General features: G+C 40.5%; 1 protein-coding gene across 2 annotated transcripts in view; it reads left to right on the top strand.

The window, feature by feature from the left end:
- LOC126253178 (ER membrane protein complex subunit 1) overlaps positions 1-21955 on the top strand; it is a 142891-nt gene that overhangs the window by 94258 nt on the left and 26678 nt on the right. Inside the window, exons 7-8 of one of the 2 annotated variants that reach the window (XM_049954342.1) lie at positions 1673-1789; positions 4903-4920. In XM_049954342.1, coding sequence (XP_049810299.1) covers positions 1673-1789; positions 4903-4920 — 135 coding nt within the window. The remainder of the gene's footprint in view (positions 1-1672; positions 1790-4902; positions 4921-21955) is intronic. The other variant, XM_049954350.1, reaches the window with a different exon arrangement.

Genomic DNA, 21955 nt, shown 5'->3' with positions numbered 1-21955 from the left:
CTGTCCGCCCCCTCTCTGTCCGCCCCCTCTCTGTCCGCCCCCTCTCTGTCCGCCCCCTCTCTGTCCGCCCCCTCTCTGTCCGCCCCCTCTCTGTCCGCCCCCTCTCTGTCCGCCCCCTCTCTGTCCGCCCCCTCTCTGTCCGCCCCCTCTCTGTCCGCCCCCTCTCTGTCCGCCCCCTCTCTGTCCGCCCCCTCTCTGTCCGCCCCCTCTCTGTCCGCCCCCTCTCTGTCCGCCCCCTCTCTGTCCGCCCCCTCTCTGTCCGCCCCCTCTCTGTCCGCCCCCTCTCTGTCCGCCCCCTCTCTGTCCGCCCCCTCTCTGTCCGCCCCCTCTCTGTCCGCCCCCTCTCTGTCCGCCCCCTCTCTGTCCGCCCCCTCTCTGTCCGCCCCCTCTCTGTCCGCCCCCTCTCCCCCCGCCCCCTCTCCCCCCGCCCCCTCTCCCCCCGCCCCCTCTCCCCCCGCCCCCTCTGTCCGCCCCCTCTCCCCCCGCCCCCTCTCCCCCCGCCCCCTCTCCCCCCGCCCCCTCTCCCCCCGCCCCCTCTCCCCCGACCCCTCTCCCCCCGACCCCTCTCTGTCCACCCCCTCTCTGTCCACCCCCTCTGTCCACCCCCTCTGTCCGCCCCCCTTCTCAACTCTCTGTCCCCTTCTCCTCTCTCTCTTCCCCCACACACGCATTGCAGTTTGTTTTATAAGGTGATGTCGTACTGGCACACTAAGAAAGCAAGTACTATTGAGCATGAGTCTGTGTGGAACGAATATTGCAGGCTCTAGGAATTACTAAAGAAGCTTTTATTCAGTATTTGGGTTGAGTAATTTTGTAACCAGTGACATTTTCTATTCAGACCAGATAACAGTTTTTTTTCTGAGCTGTAAATGTGTGTATTTATTTTCATTGAGGTCTTATTCAAAAGCTAGGGTAGGACTCAAATGTCAGTAGTAGAGTGAGTCCCTTAGTTTTGACTGATTTCCAGCATAAAAATTATCTATTCTAGCCAGATACGGATATCAGTACATTTCAGATAGATTAATGGTCATGGATATTTCAAAGATTCATTTCGATTAATAATTATTCAGAAGTAGGAATCATCTTCAGCAGCACATATAAACTCCTTATTTAAGATTGATAACTCCCACTTTTGGATGGAAAATAAAAATCGGTGATGGGGAGAATACATACAAAGTTTCATCATTCTGTTCTTGATGCTTTTATTTATTTCTTTTACAGCTTGTTTCACTTTGTGTATGGACTACAATATTTATACGTAACACTGGACTACAATATTTGTCTGTAACACTGGACTACAATATTTGTCTGTAACACTAGATGTCGAATAACTTTTGTTAGTGAAGAGAGAGTCATTCCGGGTTCTACAGTGTTCCATACGGTTTTTGTTGCTGATTAAGGCACAGTTTTTCAGGATCAAATTGCACACAATATTTTTGCACCTACTCTTTTTGATACATTACTACCTGTTACCCACTCATGATGCTCACAGTTAGACTGTGTATGCACTTCTGTGATTCCTCTGTGTTTAAAGACATGTACATACAATCTTATATTCTCATCCAATGCCTGTTTGTTATATATAAGAAGTATGTTCACTTTTTATTAGTATGGAAAATATAACTATTGTGCATTATTCCTAATTGTGCATACTTGGTCTGTGTAATTGTAGGAAAAATGCTTTGGGTGCGTGAAGAAGCATTAACATCTGTTGTGGCTGTGGAAATGTTGGATTTGCCTGTTTCTGACACTGATGCTGCAATAGAAAAGGAATTTGATAATAAAGAATGTAAGTTTTTAAAATCGGGCATAGCATCTGTATCTAAATTGATGCTAAGGTAAATGTAATTTCCAATTTCTTCTCATTTCACATTTTTTTGACTGCTTCCATGTGTAGAAATACATTGAGAACATTAACTATCACTTGGTAAGAGATTTGCCTACGATAATTTGTACAGAAATTAATATATTGTAAAGCAGATTCGTCCATAATTCATAACTGGCTGTGACGTTGCTGACACAAGAGCATGCTTGTAAGCTGGAAGAGGAGGGGCAAGATTCTCAAAACTGAGAGCTGGGATAGAACTTAGCATGAGAATAAGAAAGCATGTCAGTAGCCCAAGAACTAAATTTTAGGGGAGATACAGTAAACTTATTGTATGTCAGGCAATAAACAATTATCCACTCTTTAATTTTTATTGGTACATGTACTAGTTACATTTTATAAAAATAAGTTTGAGTATTCAACTTGCGTGTTTTGATGCTGTTACACCATTATCTGTGAGTATCTCTTTGCTTTATTGATGTATTGGCTGAACAAGAGTAATTGTGTACATGTCGACAAGCTCTCTAACTAGTTTGTTTACATATTCACCAGAATGAAAAATGTTCCTATCGCAGCACGAAGAAAGGTAAATATGGCCTAGACAAACGATGTAAAAGAAGGGATCTAGCTTTTTGATGTATTTGGCAGCCTCAGAGATAATTAAATCAAAACGTGTTGACATATTCGTGCTAGTTTTACTTGATAGTATTAGTTCCCATTTCCTGCAATATAATGCATCGTACCAGGTAAACTAACATGATACGTGATGTCAAGTCATATGATATGATACATGCCATCTTGTCATCCAACATGACATTTGTCATGTCATGCAGTACGACATAATGTGTCATTAAAGTTTAGGTTGCGAGCACCTTCACTCTGCGATACTTCCTGTTATAGATGTGGCCCACTCTCAGATACTTCCTATTGCAGATGCATCCTATACTCTAGAAGCACCCAAATTTCCGTCTATTTGTTGTTACATTCCTAACTATACATGTAACAAAGGGCGAGTTTCCCGCAATCTCCCTCCTCCCTCCCAGGAATAAATCCACCCCCACAAAATTTTATCTCCTCCAAGAAAAACTTTTTTAGCTATTACATGCATGCTATTCAGCAATATGATATTGCACAGGATGAACACTAATAAAAGCGATGAGCTGCAGGGCCATATTTCTGACTGGGAATGGGGGGAAAAGGTCCTATGAACATGTGACTGGAAATGCATTGTCACGGTAGGGGGTACTGACGAATGGAAGTTCCTCTATGTGTCATGTTTTCCATGTGTGTTGCAGGCTGTGTAATTGACACAGCATACTGTAAAAAGCAGTACAGTCTGGTGTTCATGTCGGGAAGAAACAGAGATCGTTGTTTGTGTACAGCCAAGTAGATGAAAACAGTTGAGAGGCAGTTTGACTGTACCAAAATAATAAGTACCCTCGTAGATGCCAACCACATCACACAAGCCCCTTTTGGGCATTTGTGTGATCATGGATCCTTTCAGACAGGCAAACTTGCATGGAGGCAGCAGACTGTGCCTGCACCAGATTTGGAGGGCCAAGTTCTACAGGATATAGAGACAAACACTACTACAATTCCAAGCAACTGACCTGCCAACATGGTATAAGCCAAAGCATGAGTCTGCGTATTCATTCTGCTGCTTTCAGTATGCTGTGTCAGTCACATAGCCTGCAACATACAAGGAGCACTCGGCACATATTCAGAGGAACTTTCATTCGCTAGCGGCATCTACCGTGGCGATGATGCAATCTGGATACATGTTCATAGTACCTTTCCTCCTCCCATTTCCACACAGGAATCCGCAGTTCGTCAGTTCTGCTAATGTTCATATTGTATATTGTTTGCTACGGCTGGCGAAACTTAGAGATTTTGGACACAGGAACGGGGACTTGAGGCAATAAATTGCAAGATGGAGGTGTGCCAACACATTACAGCTTAGAGAGCTGACTGCACTAGAGAAATAGGTTTAACATGTAAAAAAAGCACAAATATCTGAAGGTGAAGGTGTTCTCATTTAAATGTCTTTGAAGCTGCCAGATAAGTCAAAAAGCTAATTGCTGTCTTTTACGTCCCTAACTATGCCCATGACACAATCAACGTTCTTTATGCTATGATAGCATTTTCCATTCTGGTTCCCAGCTTTCAGTCTACCACAGTTTTGATGTTAGAAAGACATAGATTGGCAACCAATTAAATTTTTGTTGACTTAGGCAATGAACGGTCTGGCACGGGTTTTTTTTCTTATTGGCGTTCCAAGCCATGGTGTTCATGATTTAAATAATGAATGAATGCATGTGGGGTTCTCTGCCTATCTTGCGTCTTTTTGAGAGTATAAGGTATTGTGTCTCCTCCATAATACAGAATATCACACACATGAAAATAATCACTTACACTGTTAGTTTACAAAATATGCAGCACATACCTTATAGCCTCAAAAAGACGCAAGAGATGCAGGAAAGCACACATGCAAACATCACCAAAACCATCCATGTAGACAAATGCACTTGAAAATAAGCAAAAGTTCTCGAAACACAATGCGCTAAGCATGAAAAAATGAGTAACTGGTGCAGTTTTCATCATTTAGATCATGAATGAAACAGTTGCAGGCTTTCCTAAAACACTGAATGTGACGAACAAAATTGTGTTGCTTATATCGTGACAAGAACTAAAGCTTCCACAAAACAACAGGATGACCATTAATTACATGTATTTATCCACATTCCTACCAAATTTGGACTGATTTGCACAAGTTTGAAACATAGAAGTAGCACAAGTGTGAAAAACTCATAAAAACATGTTCAATGCTTAATATATAGCAGATGAAAATGTAGTTGTGTTACATCCACCTGAGAATTTCCAGGGAAAAAGGTGGCTGAGGTGAATTGTTATTTCATTTCATAAGCATGTTATTAACATGTGGTAAACATAACTAACAATTTTTTTAAAATTTCATTTATAATTGTATAGAAAAATAAACCATCTTACTTTTCTATTGTATAATAGTAGTTCAATACTTAGACAATAATAATTATTTTTATTTTCTGTTATGCTCCCAGTGGACTTTGGTGTCTCATGTAAGTAATAATATTGGTGCGTACCTTCACCTGCAATCACTTTGTTGTTGGAATGCAATGGCTTTTTATGCAGCATGGCTTTTTCGTGCATGCTGTGTTATTGCAATCATTTGATAGAACTCTCTCTCTCTCTCTCTCTCTCTCTCTCTCTCTCTCTCTCTCTCTCTCTCTCTGATTTGTGATTAAAAAATTTCTTGTTTCAGCTTGTTCCATAGTACAATAGTAAATCTTCTGTAAGGACTATGAGAACAAGATAAGAAAGATCAGTGCGTGCATTGAAGCATGTAGTCACTCAGTCGGTAGGCAGAATGGTATACTCTGGAGCCCACTTTGATACATGGGAAGGTTTCAGGAAAATACTTTAAGCATTTTTAAAATTTGATTTTCTGACATTTTTTATGATTCTTGTGATGATCAGGTATCTGAGGCTTTAAATACTATGATACGTTATTACAGAAGTGGTGTGCATGACATCACTTTTATACCAGTGATATTAAGTCTGAAAAATTGTCTTTCAAATGTTTATTCACATCCAAATTATATATACAACCCCCCCCCCCCCCGCGCGCGCACACACACACACACACACACACACACACACACACTCTTATTGGTGTATCAGTATGCAAAACTTAAGGACAAAAGTAACTTTCGCATGACATGATGTGTAACTGGCAAGTAACATAACTCGATACAGAAGATAACTGAAACAAATATGCCATGAGACAAACAAAACTGATACTTTCATTGAAAGACAGTAATTACACTGAAGTCACCACGGTTTATGATAGTCTCCAGACATTACAAAAGACTGGATGTGGCTGTTAGCAGAGTATGTGATCACCACGAGCAACAATGGATGTTTCTAAAATGTGCTCCCATGCTAGCCACGAGGTTGGTAAGGAGTTGTTCTTCTATTCCTCTGCCAGCACAGGTGACAACTGCTGGATGGTTGTTGGTCCTTGTGTATGTGTCAGCCCATTGTGCCCAACTTGTGCTTAATGGGATTTACACTGGGGAAATGGGCCAGTCAGTCCAGTTGCCGAAGGTCTTCTCATTCCAAAAGCTCCTCCACCCGTGCCGTTTGATGGGGTTGCGCATTTTTATCCGTAAAAATGAAGTAAAGGCTGAATGAATCCCTGTAGAGATGCATGTTGGGAAGGAATAGAGTCACAATACTTTTGACTGGAGAATGGAAGTCACTATGTCCACGCAACATTATGCCTCCCCACACCGTAAAACACCTGGACCACAAAAATGATTATGTTTGACTTCATTCCTGTCCTGGCTGCAATATGTGTTCCTTCTTCTCACCATAGGAGTGTAGAGCACACATTACCATTCGTGGTGATCATGTATGTTAAGAACCATGTCTCACTTTATTGTAATGTCCAAGGGCCCATCATGAATCCCAGTGCCATCAGTGTAATTATAGTCTTTCAATAAAAGTGTCTTTTCTGTTCATCTCATTGTGTGTTTCTTTCAGCTACCTTCATTGCTATACAGCAGCAGTTCTTTTTATGTATGTCCAAGTTTCACCGAGCTACACACTTGGTAGTGACACGTCATGTGAAAGTTAATTTTGGTGCACACCTGTGTGTGTGTGTGTGTGTGTGTGTGTGTGTGTGTGTGTGTGGAGGGGGGGGGGGGGAGGTAGGCAAATGTGAAATTTAATGTACATGGTAACTTGTGTTTGGCATCATGTTGGTTGTGCCTTTACAGTCAGTGGAGTTGCAGAAGAGTAAAAGAAATCACTGAACCACAATTTATTGAAGAGTGTGGTCCCAAAGGGACTAAGAATTCTTTGTGTAGTAAAGACGTGATAATATGGGGAACTGAGAGTATATTGAAACATCACATTATTATAATGATGGCTGAATAACATTCTAGACACAAGTCCTTCCATTGAGTCACATATTATTGAAAATAAAATATTGTAAATCCACCACTGTGTCAGTCCAAATTTTGCACTGTTGTGTAATGTTTTTGCAGGGACTTTAAAAAGAGAAAGATGTAAACATAACACTATTAAAAAGGTGACCCCCACTCACTCTCCCTCCCCTCCCCCCCTCCTCAAAAAATAGTGACAGATACCATTCAATCTGTAAAATGCATCAAGCTACTTAAATACTATATTTACCTTACTATAAGATGAGATTTTCCCAACCAAATACATCTTTTAAAAAATACAAGTTTGTCTGATATTCACAGGTTAGCTACTGTTGCTTAGTTTAACATTTTTGCATTGCGTATTAGCTTAATACAGTAGTAGCCATAAGGTGCTCACCAGAACTACCCAGCAGTGGTGAAACAGGCCCACTAAGTCTAGTCCTCGCTAGGCAATGATATTAAGCTAGTTTGTATTTCGCGCCTCAACCATTGTGACAGGTCCTGAAACTTGAGCTATGATTGGCTGCCTCAAGGTCACTCTTAGTAAAGCCGTTCCTCATTGTGTGGTTTCTCACACAGCCTACATCTACATCCTCGCTCTCAAAACTACTGTGAAGTACATGACAAAGGGTGCTTCCCATTGTACCTTATACTGTATAAAGGCATGGAACACAGGAAAAATGACTCCTTAAATACGACTGTGCAAGCTGTAATTAAATTAATCTTATCTTCATCATCGTTGTGAGATTGTTATGTAGATAGTTGTAATATATTCCTGCATTCCTCTCTTAGTACTGGTACTTGGAATGTTGTAAGCACTCAATCGAGAGATAATTTGCATGTAACTTCCAGCATCTACCAGCTCAGGTTTTTCTGCAATTCTGTGTGATGCTCTCTCATGATCAAACAATCTCATGACCATTGTTGCTCACCTTCTTTTCATACATTCATTGTCTGCTAATACTCGTATTTGAGGTATGGATCATACACAACTATATTCCAGAATGGGTACCATGAGTGTTTTCTGAGCAATCTTCTTTGTAGATTGATTGCATTTTCCCAGTACCCTACTAGTGAAACCACCATACCATGTGAGAACTACAAGTGACGATTTTAAACAGGCACTTACTTCAGCTGTGTTTGGATGCAAAAATGTCTGAGACCAAAGGCACACAGATCATCATAATTGCTGCATAATGGATAAAATTAGAGGTAATAATTTTTATAAATTAGTTCCTCTGTTTTAAATAATTTATCGTTTTCTTTTCTCCATTAGAATATCAGCATGAAAATCTACGAGTGGCACCATTCACTCTTCAACAGACCTTACATTAATAATTTTAGATCAAATCTTCATATCTTAAGCTATTCTACACTCCTGGAAATTGAAATAAGAACACCGTGAATTCATTGTCCCAGGAAGGGGAAACTTTATTGACACATTCCTGGGGTCAGGTACATCACATGATCACACTGACAGAACTACAGGCACATAGACACAGGCAACAGAGCACGCACAATGTCGGCACTAGTACAGTGTATATCCACCTTTCGCAGCAATGCAGGCTGCTATTCTCCCATGGAGATGATCGTAGCGATGCTTGATGTAGTCCTGTGGAACGGCTTGCCATGCCATTTCCACCTGGCGCCTCAGTTGGACCAGCGTTCGTGCTGGACGTGCAGAGCGCGTGAGACGACGCTTCATCCAGTCCCAAACATGCTCAATGGGGGACAGATCCGGAGATCTTGCTGGCCAGGGTAGTTGACTTACACCTTCTAGAGCACGTTGGGTGGCACGGGATACATGCGGACGTGCATTGTCCTGTTGGAACAGCAAGTTCCCTTGCCGGTCTAGGAATGGTAGAACGATGGGTTCGATGATGGTTTGGATGTACCGTGCACTATTCAGTGTCCCCTCGACGATCACCAGTGGTGTACGGCCAGTGTAGGAGATCGCTCCCCACACCATGATGCCGGGTGTTGGCCCTGTGTGCCTCGGTCGTATGCAGTCCTGATTGTGGCGCTCACCTGCACGGCGCCAAACACGCATACGACCATCATTGTCACCAAGGCAGAAGCGACTCTCATCGCTGAAGACGACACGTCTCCATTCGTCCCTCCATTCACGCCTGTCGCGACACCACTGGAGGCGGGCTGCACGATGTTGGGGCGTGAGCGGAAGACGGCCTAACGGTGTGCGGGACCATAGCCCAGCTTCATGGAGACGGTTGCGAATGGTCCTCGCCGATACCCCAGGAGCAACAGTGTCCCTAATTTGCTGGGAAGTGGCGGTGCGGTCCCCTACGGCACTGCGTAGGATCCTACGGTCTTGGCGTGCATCCATGCGTCGCTGCGGTCCGGTCCCAGGTCGACGGGCACGTGCACCTTCCGTCGACCACTGGCGACAACATCGATGTACTGTGGAGACCTCACGCCCCACGTGTTGAGCAATTCGGCGGTACGTCCACCCGGCCTCTCGCATGCCCACTATACGCCCTCGCTCAAAGTCCGGCAACTGCACATACGGTTCACGTCCACGCTGTCGCGGCATGCTACCAGTGTTAAAGACTGCGATGGAGCTCCGTATGCCACGGCAAACTGGCTGACACTGACGGCGGCGGTGCACAAATGCTGCGCAGCTAGCGCCATTCGACGGCCAACACCGCGGTTCCTGGTGTGTCCGCTGTGCCGTGCGTGTGATCATTGCTTGTACAGCCCTCTCGCAGTGTCCGGAGCAAGTATGGTGGGTCTGACACACCGGTGTCAATGTGTTCTTTTTTCCATTTCCAGGAGTGTAGTTCTAGTTCAGTAATTAGAATAAACTAAAAAAGTTTTTACAAAATTTATAACTATCTGAAAAAGTTCTGTGGGTAATTTGTGAGCTGCTGTGAGAACTTGTGAAAATATGTCATGAGGGCAGTCTGCATTCAAAGGATGCATTCATACCTCTTTCTCCTTTTTAATAACTGCATTTTCAGCATGAACACACCATAATTACTGTCGTCAGATTATCCTCAGAATACCACACACTTCAAGTAATCCACTCAACTAATGTTACAAACAGACATACAGTAAACATCCCCGGCAAGAAGTGAGGTTCCTGCGCGATCAGCAATGTGCCAATTGTGAGAATTGAGGTGGCAGCACCATGGCTTCAGCACAAATGTACCCTCAAATTTACAAATGAAGCTTTGGTAATAGGGGTCATCCACAGGTCTAATTTGACATTTTAGAAGGGTGTGAGGATGAGCAGTGGCATAAACTTAACCAAACACTAGGAGAATGTGAGGAGGAGAATGTATACAATGTAGCTTGCTTTTTATTAACATCCATCACACTTAAACTGCAGTTCCCCTGAATCCAGTTGTAGTCGATATTGAACTGACCTTGCAAATGAACAAATACTCAAAAATATAAAACATTTCGAGAAGAGACACACTAATTCTATCATTAATATGCTCTCGCAGAACACTTGAATTGCAGAACAACAAATGAAATATGATCTTCAATTATACTTCTAAAGTTATTACTTCTCCATAACACTGTTGAGTCTCAAGTTAGGCAATGAAAGATCAAGCATGCTGTTAGCCCAAAGTAGTCCCAATTTCTGTCAATTAATCAGTAGAGAGCTGAGAGGACAATGAATTTTTATCGTTCTGTTTGCTTAGACTGCCAGTGGTGTAAGAGCATTAAATTGTAGCAATTTATAATGGATGCAGATCACAATTGTGACGAGAAATGCAGATCTGCGAATTTCTGGTTCACATAGACAATTCAATACAGATTTTTAGTTAATAGTCAGTCATGAAGCAGAGACCATAAACAACTGTGCAGCAGAAATAACGTATGGAAACATGGTGTTACACCAATGAATGCTAGCAGAATACTTGGTTACAGAACACCAGTTCTACGTGCCACACTTTTGGGGGACCAAAGCAGGTAAGATTTCAGGAACTGGAGAAGCAGGTTGTTAAGTACATGTGAGAGAAATGTAGTGAAGACTGCCTGATTACTTAAGAAGTTATCCGAATGAAAATTCTGCACGCATTGCGGAATTAAAAGCAAGAATAGATTGGTGTGTGAGGATGGTGAAGAGGCTGGGGCATATGGAAAAATGCTAGCTCTTGGAAAATTGCTAGCTCTTGACTTCCCCCTGTGTTTGATGAAAAATTACTTCTGTATTCATTTCATGATATCAATTTACGAAAATGGCATAACTATTTGCCTAGGCCTTATAGACAACGATCAGATGCCTGTTTATTTTGATATGCCATCAATAGTTACTGCTGCTTTGAATGGCAATAAAAGTGTTCCTATAAGAAGTTCTCGCAGTGAAAAAGGCCAGAATAACAGTAATACGGTCTATAGTGACAGAGGGAAGGAAAGTGCCCTGATATTTGGATCTTTCCAGGCAAACCATGCCAGAAGAGAAACTGTGTGTGGGCCTTGTCTTTAGATGTCAAGAAAAGGGATGGAAGACAAATAACTTGAAGCTTGTTTGGAACAGACTATCGGGCTCTTTATTATTCAAAAGGAAATTGTTGATGCAGGATTATTTTAGGGTACATCTCACCCAGTAAGTTACAAATCCGATATCAAAGAACAAATAGTGCTTGTAAATCATTCCTTGTGGCTTGATGTCACAACTTCAAGTAATGGATGTTGTGACTGATCACAAGAATTCACAAGACTTACCTGCGACAACTTTACAGTTAGATACATTGAAGGAGACCATACCCTCACTCTAGTGGGGACAGGTGGTGGTGTTTAGAGGTAAACTTATGAGCAAGCAGAGTCCCCACTCTGCCAACCAAGCTACATAACAAGGCACTTCTACAAGCTGTTTCTCAATGTTGTACTGGCCCTTCTGTGGCATTTGCTTTAAATCAGTGCTGACGCTGTGTGCAGATACATCTGGGCAATGTTTGTGTTCAGATAAACAACTTAACACTGTTCGGGCTACAGAAGACAACTGCTTTCTTCCAGAACACAACATTATAGAATAAATAACATTAACATAGAAATGGAAGTCATAAGTCCTGATTCACGTATCTACTACAAATATTTAATCCAAATGCCTTTTATCTGAATGCATATTTGTTTACTATCTCCTAAAATGATGAATGTATTCCATTAGGGTTTTGAACATAATGTAGTGCAATTATTACGTAGAATTGAAGGCTTCTTCTTAAGTTATGTTTCAGCTAATAAGTAGAAGTTTTCTTCGATGAACTGCGCTGAACCACAGGAATATTCAAAAAGTAACGGTGATTTGTAATTTTGCATGTTGTATTAGTCTGATTTGCATGACTTTTTCTTATTATGTTGGTAAACCTGTCTGGGAAGTACATGCACAGTGTTAGCCATATCAGATGTTTACCAGTTGTCAGCTGTCAGAAAGGTTACAGGTGTTTTGGTAGTATTGGCGATCGTTTTGTGTAAAAAATAGAGCAGGGAATTTGTATCAAATTTTGTTGTAAGAACAGAATAAGGTGCATCTGAGTTTTAGAAATGTTAAATATTGCTTCTGGTGAATCTGCTGTGAGTAAAACAAGGGTTTACAAGTGATATAAGCATTTCGGAGGAGGTTGTGAAAATGCTGAAGATGATGAATGCTGTGGATGCCCCAGCACATCGTGGGTGAAATCATGGGAAAAGTGAAATACAACTATGAACAATCACCAAACCACTGTCTGAGAAGCCACTGATGTTGGTATATCACCTGTTTCATACCATTAAATTCTTTTGTAAGTTTCAGGAAAACTTGTTCCAGAATTGTTGAATTTTGAACAAGAACAGGAGCAAATGCAAGTTGCTCAGGATTCGCTAGATGAAGTCAGCAATGATACGTATCTACTGAAACAGATCATAATAGGTGATGAAACGTGTTGACAGATATGACATTGATTCTAAGGCTCAGTCATTCCAGTGGAAGCATTCTGGATCGCCGAGACTGAAAAAACCTCGAGTGTGCTCAAATGTGAAGGTTATGCTCACAGTGTACTTAAATTTCAGCAACATAATGCACTGTGAGCTCTTGCCACAAAATGCAATGAACAATGAGGAGAACTACTTACAAGTTCAGCACCATTTGTGTGAAGCAGTTTAAAAGAAGACAGCCAGATTTGTGGCAGAGCAATTCATGGTTTTTGCACGATGATAATGTACCTACATCCATTTAGTTGTTTTGTGAATTTTTGACCAAAAACAGTTCTGTAATGATGCCCTGGGCTCTGTATTCTCTCCATGTAGCTTTCTTTTGTTCCCAAACACAGATGACATATGAAAAGGTTGTCTTTTACAAGCATAGATGAGATTAAAAATGCGTCACTGGGAGAGCTAAAAGCCATCCCAAAGATAGAGTTCCAGAAGTATTTTGCAAAAAGAGAAAAGTGCTGGCATCACTATATAATATAGAGTGGCGAATATTTAGAAAACAGTAACATTATTGTAGACTAATAAGTAAACCCAGCATTAGATGCAATACTGGTTTTGCTTCCACTAACATTGTCTAATATGGTATCAACAGCAGGACCCTTTCAAAATTTTCTGAAAATAATGTTGTTGTCAACCAAAGCTCTTTGGTATAAAAGAACTTTCTGCCTTACTCTCAATTTCTTTACTTGTACCGAGTTTTTCCGTCACCAGTCAATTACATAACTTCTCTCCACCAGAACCTTTCTTTTAGTTACAGATCACTTCCAGACAAATCCCATTTGACACAGAGGCTTGTGCTATACATGTTTCGCCTAAAGAAAATGGATATTTGGCTATACACCAATAAGTAATTTGTGTAAAGTCGCACTGTTTTCTGATTTATGTAGAAGTCCCCAGTCATCTGTCAAATTACCAGTTTTGTGAAGCTGTACATAACAATGGGTTTCCTTCCTAAAATTCTTATTACTTTTTCTTGACAATTCCAGTAAACCACATGGCTTATATTCTCATTTGTTTCCAGTGTATCCTTCTATTACAATGCTGATTTTTGTATAAATTGCAGCCCTTGATCAGGGGTCCCAATATTAGCCAACAGTTCATTTTGTGTCATCTCTTTACTACAAACTGTTATTACATTTGAGACGATGAAACACTCTTTACTCGGAATATAACTGTCCTTTGTATTGTGCACATTTTCTTATGATGTAGTGTGCGTACCCATCACTTCTGAATAACTAAGTATATTACAGAACATATAAACTGAATTGATTTGATGCTGATAACTAGAATGACACAAATAGAATCAACTCAAATCACCACATGTTGCTCTACACTGCTGGACAGGAAATGGACAGCTGATTTTTGGTGTGCCTGTAGGGCAGTTGGAGGGTTCTTCTGGGAAAGGCCACTTGCCCCACCAAGAACATTGCTTGAACATGTGTTTACCGATGGGCTATATCCATGTGCAATTTTGTGATACATAGACATGGTTGGAGATTGTGGCTTTTGTTATGTAAAATCAATTGTTGATGGTGTACAGCAACCAGCCAGAAAATGGCTTCAGGTTACTTTATTGGAAAAGTGCCATTGCCAGTTTTGAATTTTTTTACAATTCATTATCAGACGGTTTTTTAATGCTTTCATCAGTGCATATTATACATTGGTTTCCTTTGAGTTGCCTTAGGAGAAACAATAATTTACAAATTACAAACGTTTAACCAGAATGGCTGTGCAACATATTTGTATTGTAGTGCAACTTACATGAAATGTCCATCTGGCGCATTTGTATTAGCAGTTTTCTTGCAATGAAATAATTTTCAAGGATGTTTGTGTTTCCACAGTGAAAAATGTTGCACTGCATTGTAAACCACTTTCGTTCCGTGCCAAACGAATTTTCAATGTGCACCTTATGTTTTGATTTATCATGAAAACAAATACACAGTGGGCCAGTGCATCCTTACTGCACGGAATAGAATCTAGTGATTCTCTAATGAAAGAATTCAAAAAGTTGTGCATTTCCATTGTTATGGATGGCTTAGAAAATGAGATAATATGGGTAGAGTGCCAGCAAGCAAGAAATGACAATAGGCTTAGAAATGAAAATGATTATACCAGTCATGGTGATATTATGATGATGATGATTAAAAATAGTTATACCTCAGACTATTGACTTAGATTGTAAGCAAACAAGGGTTGTAAAGATAAAAATTCATGTAAACTATTTCTTTATGTATACCAAAATATGGATAATCAATAATTGGCGTAAGTTTAGAAGAGACATAGTGTTTAATTTGTAGGCAGAGCTTAAGATGCTTTGTATCAATAAAACAGTTTGTAATTTTGTTTAATCAGAATATGTTTAAAATGAAATTTTCGTTTGTCTTATATTCAGCGTCATCTTAGCCAGGTAAATGTGGTAGACTCCCGTTTTCTTCCATGGAAATGTTATCTCTTGTTCACAGTCCATTGAAAATGGTGGTTGAATGCAATTCATATGTGCTATAACTTCAGAAGCAGCAGTAGGCTGCAGACTATCATGGAAGAGAAGATATGAAATGAAATAACGTTTTGTTTGTGATGTTGTATCACACCCAACAACAGCTGTGGTTTACATTTAGAGAGTACAATGAAGACACAAGAACTTCATGTTAGTGCAGCGGCATGTTAGTGGAGCAGTTTGATGGCTCGAGGTATTAGTGGAAAGATTCCTGACCTTTTGTTCTGTTTGTCAGTTATTTCCTATCTGTGAATGATAGAAATCATGTGGAGAAATGTGTGCTTCAGTGTGAGTTTTAGCTCTTCAGTACTGTGGCCATTGTACTTTCTGGACTTCAATCACATTATTGTCGTTCAGGATTTGCTTAAATATGTATGAAAGCTAGTCTACCATGTCTCTTCACTGTTTCAGATATTACTGCATTTCATTCTGTCCAACTACATTCTCTGTATTATACATGAATGGACTTTCTCTCCAATGTCTGTAAGGATTTTACCCAAATCTCGCAAGGGTGTCCTCTGTGTGTTATCCATATTAGATTACCTTTGAAATATTCCCTTGTACTCTGTCAGAACTGCAGTTTTCAAATCAATTTTCTCTCCTATATTCTAATTGGTTTATTTGATATTTTTTTGGTTTCTAAAGATAAGAGCAGATTAACTATAATTAGTTGCCTCGAAGCAACTACTCGTGGTTTGAGTCAGTGTTGCTGCTTATAATCCGTATGTCAATATTATAACAATACGTGTTTTATATAAGGTCATATTTGGAGGAGGGGAAGAGTTTCATCCTACAGTATGTGTGATGAACAGAATGGAAATACTTGGTAGCTGCTTGTATTCTCTTGCAATTTTTTCTATTTTGTGGCTCATTCCAAAGAAACAGTAGCCCTTACACGTCATTTTCAATTATGGTCAGTTGATTTGTTTGAAATTATGTTTCCAAATATGTACTTTGATGTGCTTTGCTTTGGATTTTCATTTTTGCCCCTCCTCGCCCTCCAAAAACACACACACACACACACACACACACACACACACCACTGGCTCAGTGGCCAGAAACAGTGGTCATGTCTTTGTGAGGTGGCCTTGTGTTAATGTGTGTATGTTGTCTTAATTCAGAAGGAGGCCATTGGCTGGAAGATCGCATGTCTAGCAGTCTTTGTGTTGTGCTTGTATGCAACGCAACATCTCTTATATGAGAGTAGCAATCTCTCCTTTTCATAATATATGCATTATATTAGTTGTTCTAGCAAAACTTGATAAATCACATTGATCCTTTCTTGCTTTCATACTACATTATTCTGCTTCCCAGAATCTGATACAGTTCTCAGTGTACTATTTGTGCCAGAATGAATATCATAAGGGAAATTACGCCATACAATGTCATTTTGATCAAATATCAGCAAGACGGATCACCCATTCATGCCTATAAATGTACTGTTTTCAGCTTTTCTGAACAGCCTGAAATAGAGAGGTTATCAATTGGCATGCTAAGATACCACTTAAATCTGAGCAGTTTGTGATATACATTTGCCCACCTGATCCCCTTGGACATCCATTGCATTTTGAGATTCTATTCTATAGACACTTCTGAGTAATTAGTACTGAATGAGTCTATTTTGCTAACCTGGTCATGTCAGTGCTAGTTTGGTTACATAACATAAATTTGTCAGTAGTATTTTGACTATACTGTTGCCCACAGTCCAAAATGTCAAGCACTAATAATACTAATCCAGATGTGTGTAATTAAACTCACTTATTGTATCAATATTACAAAATGTAACTGATATACTTAGAGGAAAAATTTTCTTGTAGTTGTTTGTTGTTGTTTGAGGCACAATAATTTGTTATTTCGTAAAATGGGAATGAGAATACCAGTTCTTACACCACTGCTCTAGTTTGAAGCAGTACATGTTCCAACTCACTCTGGAGTTAACATTTTCTTCCATTATCAATATATCTTTTACTGTATGTTTATCCTTTATTATCAACAAGAAAGACCTTACAAACTTGCAGCTTGGAGTCTATTTTAGTAACAGTTCTGTATTTATTGGCACGAAACACAAAATCCTCAAAAAGAACCAGATTATTTGCCAACAGTTGTATACATTTACAGAATACCCAAACAGAGACATCTTTTGGTTTTTATGGAAGAGAACATTTTTCCTTTTTACGGAATACCCAAACAGAGACATCTTTTGGTTTTTATGGAAGAGAACTTTTTTCCTTTAAGGTTTCATTATTTCTTTTGTAGTCTGTCCTACAGAAACTTTCAGTTTGTATTTGTAACATGTTTCGAAATTTTGTCTTCAAAATAAAGTATGTTTTAACTTTGCTTCACATATTCCAGTTTTCTATTTTAACATTGCTTTTCTTTGATTTTCATCTCCAGGTATCCAAAATTATCTTTTCAACTTTGATCATATATATTTCGTAATTGTGGATAGGTAGAAAAGTGCAGTTTGTAGCAAAATGCTCATGCACACCTAAAGTTCCAGTACCCGTTTAACAGAGTTCAGTGTGTGTGTGTCGTCTGTAGCACACAGGATATCTAAGCAATATTCCAGTTCCTCCCTTGTCTGGCCTAGCATGTCCTTAGAAAAATGAGTATTTACTACTCCAACGTGAGTTTGCAGAACACTGGGGTCTGGTAGGCAGAATCCTTCTCAAAGCCCTGAAGGGGGGGGGGGGGGGGGGGGGGGAATCTAGTGAGGTTGTGTCTGGAGACCTTGGGGGCTAGGAAACTGGTTCTCTGCCAATCCTGCAACCTGGAAATGTTGTCCAAATCTTTCTTAACTATAGGGTCGAATGAGGTCCTGCTGCAGCATGATGTCAAGATGCAGATTTATTGACCTGTGGAAATGCAAGCTGTTTCAAGGTAAAAGGTTGAGGTTATTGACACCTCTGCAATAAAAAATGGTTCCACCACATGGTCATGAAGAAGAGCACATGACATTTACCTGTAGACTGTTATGCACAATTTCCATGATAAAGTGGAGTTTCTTCTATAGTAATGTGTAAAAGACTGTGGGTAAGAATTACTAACTGACATCTGTATGTTGTTGTTGTTGTTGTTGTTGTTGTGGTGGTCTTCAGTCCTGAGACTGGTTTGATGCAGCTCTCCATGCTACTCTATCCTGTGCAAGCTTCTTCATCTCCCAGTACCTACTGCAACCTACATCCTTCTGAATCTGCTTAGTGTATTCATCTCTTGGTCTCCCCCTACGATTTTTACCCTCCACGCTGCCCTCCAATACTAAATTGGTGATCCCTTGATGCCTCAGAACATGTCCTACCAACCGATCCCTTCTTCTGGTCAAGTTGTGCCACAAACTCCTCTTCTCCCCAATCCTATTCAGTACCTCCTCATTAGTTATGTGATCTACCCATCTAATCTTCAGCATTCTTCTGTAGCACCACATTTCGAAAGCTTCTATTCTCTTCTTGTCCAAACTATTTACCGTCCATGTTTCACTTCCATACATGGCTACACTCCATACAAATACTTTCAGAAACGACTTCCTGACACTTAAATCTATACTCGATGTTAACAAATTTCTCTTCTTCAGAAACGCTTTCCTTGCCATTGCCAGTCTACATTTTATATCCTCTCTACTTCGACCATCATCAGTTATTTTGCTCCCCAAATAGCAAAACTCCTTTACTACTTTAAGTGTCTCATTTCCTAATCTAATACCCTCAACATCACCCGACTTAATTCGACTACATTCCATTATCCTTGTTTTGCTTTTGTTGATGTTCATCTTATATCCTCCCTTCAAGACACCATCCATTCCGTTCAACTGCTCTTCCAAGTCCTTTGCTGTCTCTGACAGAATTACAATGTCATCGGCAAACCTCAAAGTTTTTATTTCTTGTCCATGGATTTTAATACCTACTCCGAATTTTTCTTTTGTTTCCTTTACTGCTTGCTCAATATACAGATTGAATAACATCGGGGAGAGGCTACAACCCTGTCTTACTCCCTTCCCAACCACTGCTTCCCTTTCATGTCCCTCGACTCTTATAACTGCCATCTAGTTTCTGTACAAATTGTAAATAGCCTTTCGCTCCCTGTATTTTACCCCTGCCACCTTTAGAATTTGAAAGAGAGTATTCCAGTTAACATTGTCAAAAGCTTTCTCTAAGTCTACAAATGCTAGAAACGTAGGTTTGCCTTTCCTTAATCTTTCTTCCAAGATAAGTCGTAAGGTCAGTATTGCCTCACGTGTTCCAGTATTTCTACGGAATCCAAACTGATCTTCCCCGAGGTCGGCTTCTACTAGTTTTTCCATTCGTCTGTAAAGAATTCGCGTTAGTATTTTGCAGCCGTGGCTTATTAAACTGATAGTTCAGTAATTTTCACATCTGTCAACACCTGCTTTCTTTGGGATTGGAATTATTATATTGTTCTTGAAGTCTGAGGGCATTTCGCCTGTTTCATACATCTTGCTCACCAGATGGTAGAGTTTTGTCAGGACTGGCTCTCCCAAGGCCGCCAGTAGTTCCAATGGAATGTTGTCTACTCCGGGGGCCTTGTTTCGATTCAGGTCTTTCAGTGTTCTGTCAAACTCTTCACGCAGTATCGTATCTCCCATTTCATCTTCATCTACATCCTCTTCCATTTCCATAATATTGTCCTCAAGTACATCGCCCTTGTATAGACCCTCTATATACTCCTTCCACCTTTCTGCTTTCCCTTCTTTGCTTAGAACTGGGTTTCCATCTGAGCTCTTGATATTCATACAAGTGGTTCTCTTATCTCCAAAGGTCTCTTTAATTTTCCTGTAGGCAGTGTCTATCTTACCCCTAGTAAGATAAGCCTCTACATCCTTACATTTGTCCTCTAGCCAGATATACATCTGTATATTTTTTAAAAAAGTTAGAATGTTCAGTATGTAACCATATTTACGAAGTAATTTGAGATGTGAATGTAAAATTACTTGTGCACATCACTACAATATATCGTACAACATGATCCGTACAACATGAAACTAACTAGTAAACTAAGTAACTAGCTCATAGCCCTGTATCCTCCATTGTTTTGTTTTACCTTCCTGAACACATGAAAGCAATCTTCATTCATGAATGTCACCTTTTCAGAGAGTCTGGGTCATCATCGAAATAACTCAGAATATCAGTTTCAAATGTTACGGTTTGGCCTGTCAGATGGTTGAATCATAGCAGCTGCACCTTGTGGACATGAAGCTTCAGTATCTTGCGCAGCACTTTTGTGGTTGGTGGTTGTTGCAGCTGTCAAGATGCTTGACTGATAAATTGGGCTTGAATAAATGCCTGTTGCACCCTTTCCAGATCTGCATCACTCATGCTTGGATGCCCAGAACTCATCCTCTTTATGACATTTCTGTATCCCTTAAACCTTGTGTACCACTGTCTGATAGTCAGATGTGATGGTCGTGTGCTTCTGTAATGTGTCCGGAAGTTCTGCTGGTTGTGGGTATGAGATATGGTCTCTCACACATTGTACCAGCTGCTGTGGCCTAGGCATATTCATCAGTAACTAGCCTTTGTGGATATTATGCCACAAACTGCACCTTTTTACCTATCTGCATTTCTGAAATATACATGATCAAAGCTGCCACGATCATTTTGGAATACCCTGTAATTCAGTTATCAATACAGGATCAAGAATATCTTGAGCAGGGTTGTTTCTCAGTAAATACAGATTACAATTTTAGCTGATCAAGCATCAGATACAGTGAAGCCTGAACTTTCCTATAGAAACTGGTGCAACATGCTCCTTGAGTGACAACTGTGGCATATTCCTCTATCTCACAATGTTGTTATCCCATTATACCTAGGTTGGAAATTAAATAGTGACAATTATTTATTCACAGCCGATTCAAAAGAGTTATATGTTTGCACCTGTTACTGTCCTTCAAAGTAGTCATCAGCATTGTGCATTGTGTAGAACCCATTGCCAGCAATGTGGAAGGCGTAGTATACCGTTAGCAGAGCCTATTCTGTTGTTGATTGTGCGAATGGAGCAGTCTACTGCCTGTTGAATCACTGGAACTGTTATGAAACGAATGGCATGAAGTGGTTCCTTCATCTTCGGAATCAAATCAAAGTCACAATTACTTAAGTCTGGGGAGTAAGGTGGATGGTACAATACTTCCCAGTTCCATCGAACAAACAGAGCAGCTACAGCTTGCGTTGTATGCGCCCGTGCATTGTCATCCAAAATCATGGGTGGGTTGCACAGAAAGTGTCGCCGCTTCTTTCGCGAAGCTGGTCGTTTTTGGAGCATCACCTGTGACCAGCTTTGCGAAAGAAGCAACGACACTTTCTGATTTTTGGCTGCTCTGTCAGGAGAATGTTTCTGTTCTTCAGCTTTGCTGTCCACCTCCCCACATGGTGCCTCTGAAGGGCACCCATAAGGAACTGCATTCTTTCCAGAACCTTTTCCTGGATCACAGGGAATTCCCAATGCGCTGAGATCCGTACATTGACTGGTGGACTTGGTTTCCACCTCTGTTCTTTCCGCATTGGATGCAGTGTCCCATCTCATTTGGATGCAGTGACAATGAGCAGGTAGAGCTTGTGCACTAGTGTCAGCTTCAGTTTCCCATTGCAATCCACACTGGTATTGTTTACTTTGACTGCCTTCCTCACATGTGGAGATGCCTTCCGCAGTGAAACAGCATACTCAGTGTCAGGCGTATCCAGTGTCATATGCCTGCAGTAG

The sequence above is a fragment of the Schistocerca nitens genome, chromosome 1, assembly GCF_023898315.1.
Source record: "Schistocerca nitens isolate TAMUIC-IGC-003100 chromosome 1, iqSchNite1.1, whole genome shotgun sequence".
NCBI lineage: Eukaryota > Metazoa > Arthropoda > Insecta > Orthoptera > Acrididae > Schistocerca > Schistocerca nitens.
Note: the sequence above shows the minus strand (reverse complement) of the source record. Positions and strands in the feature narration are given on the sequence as shown.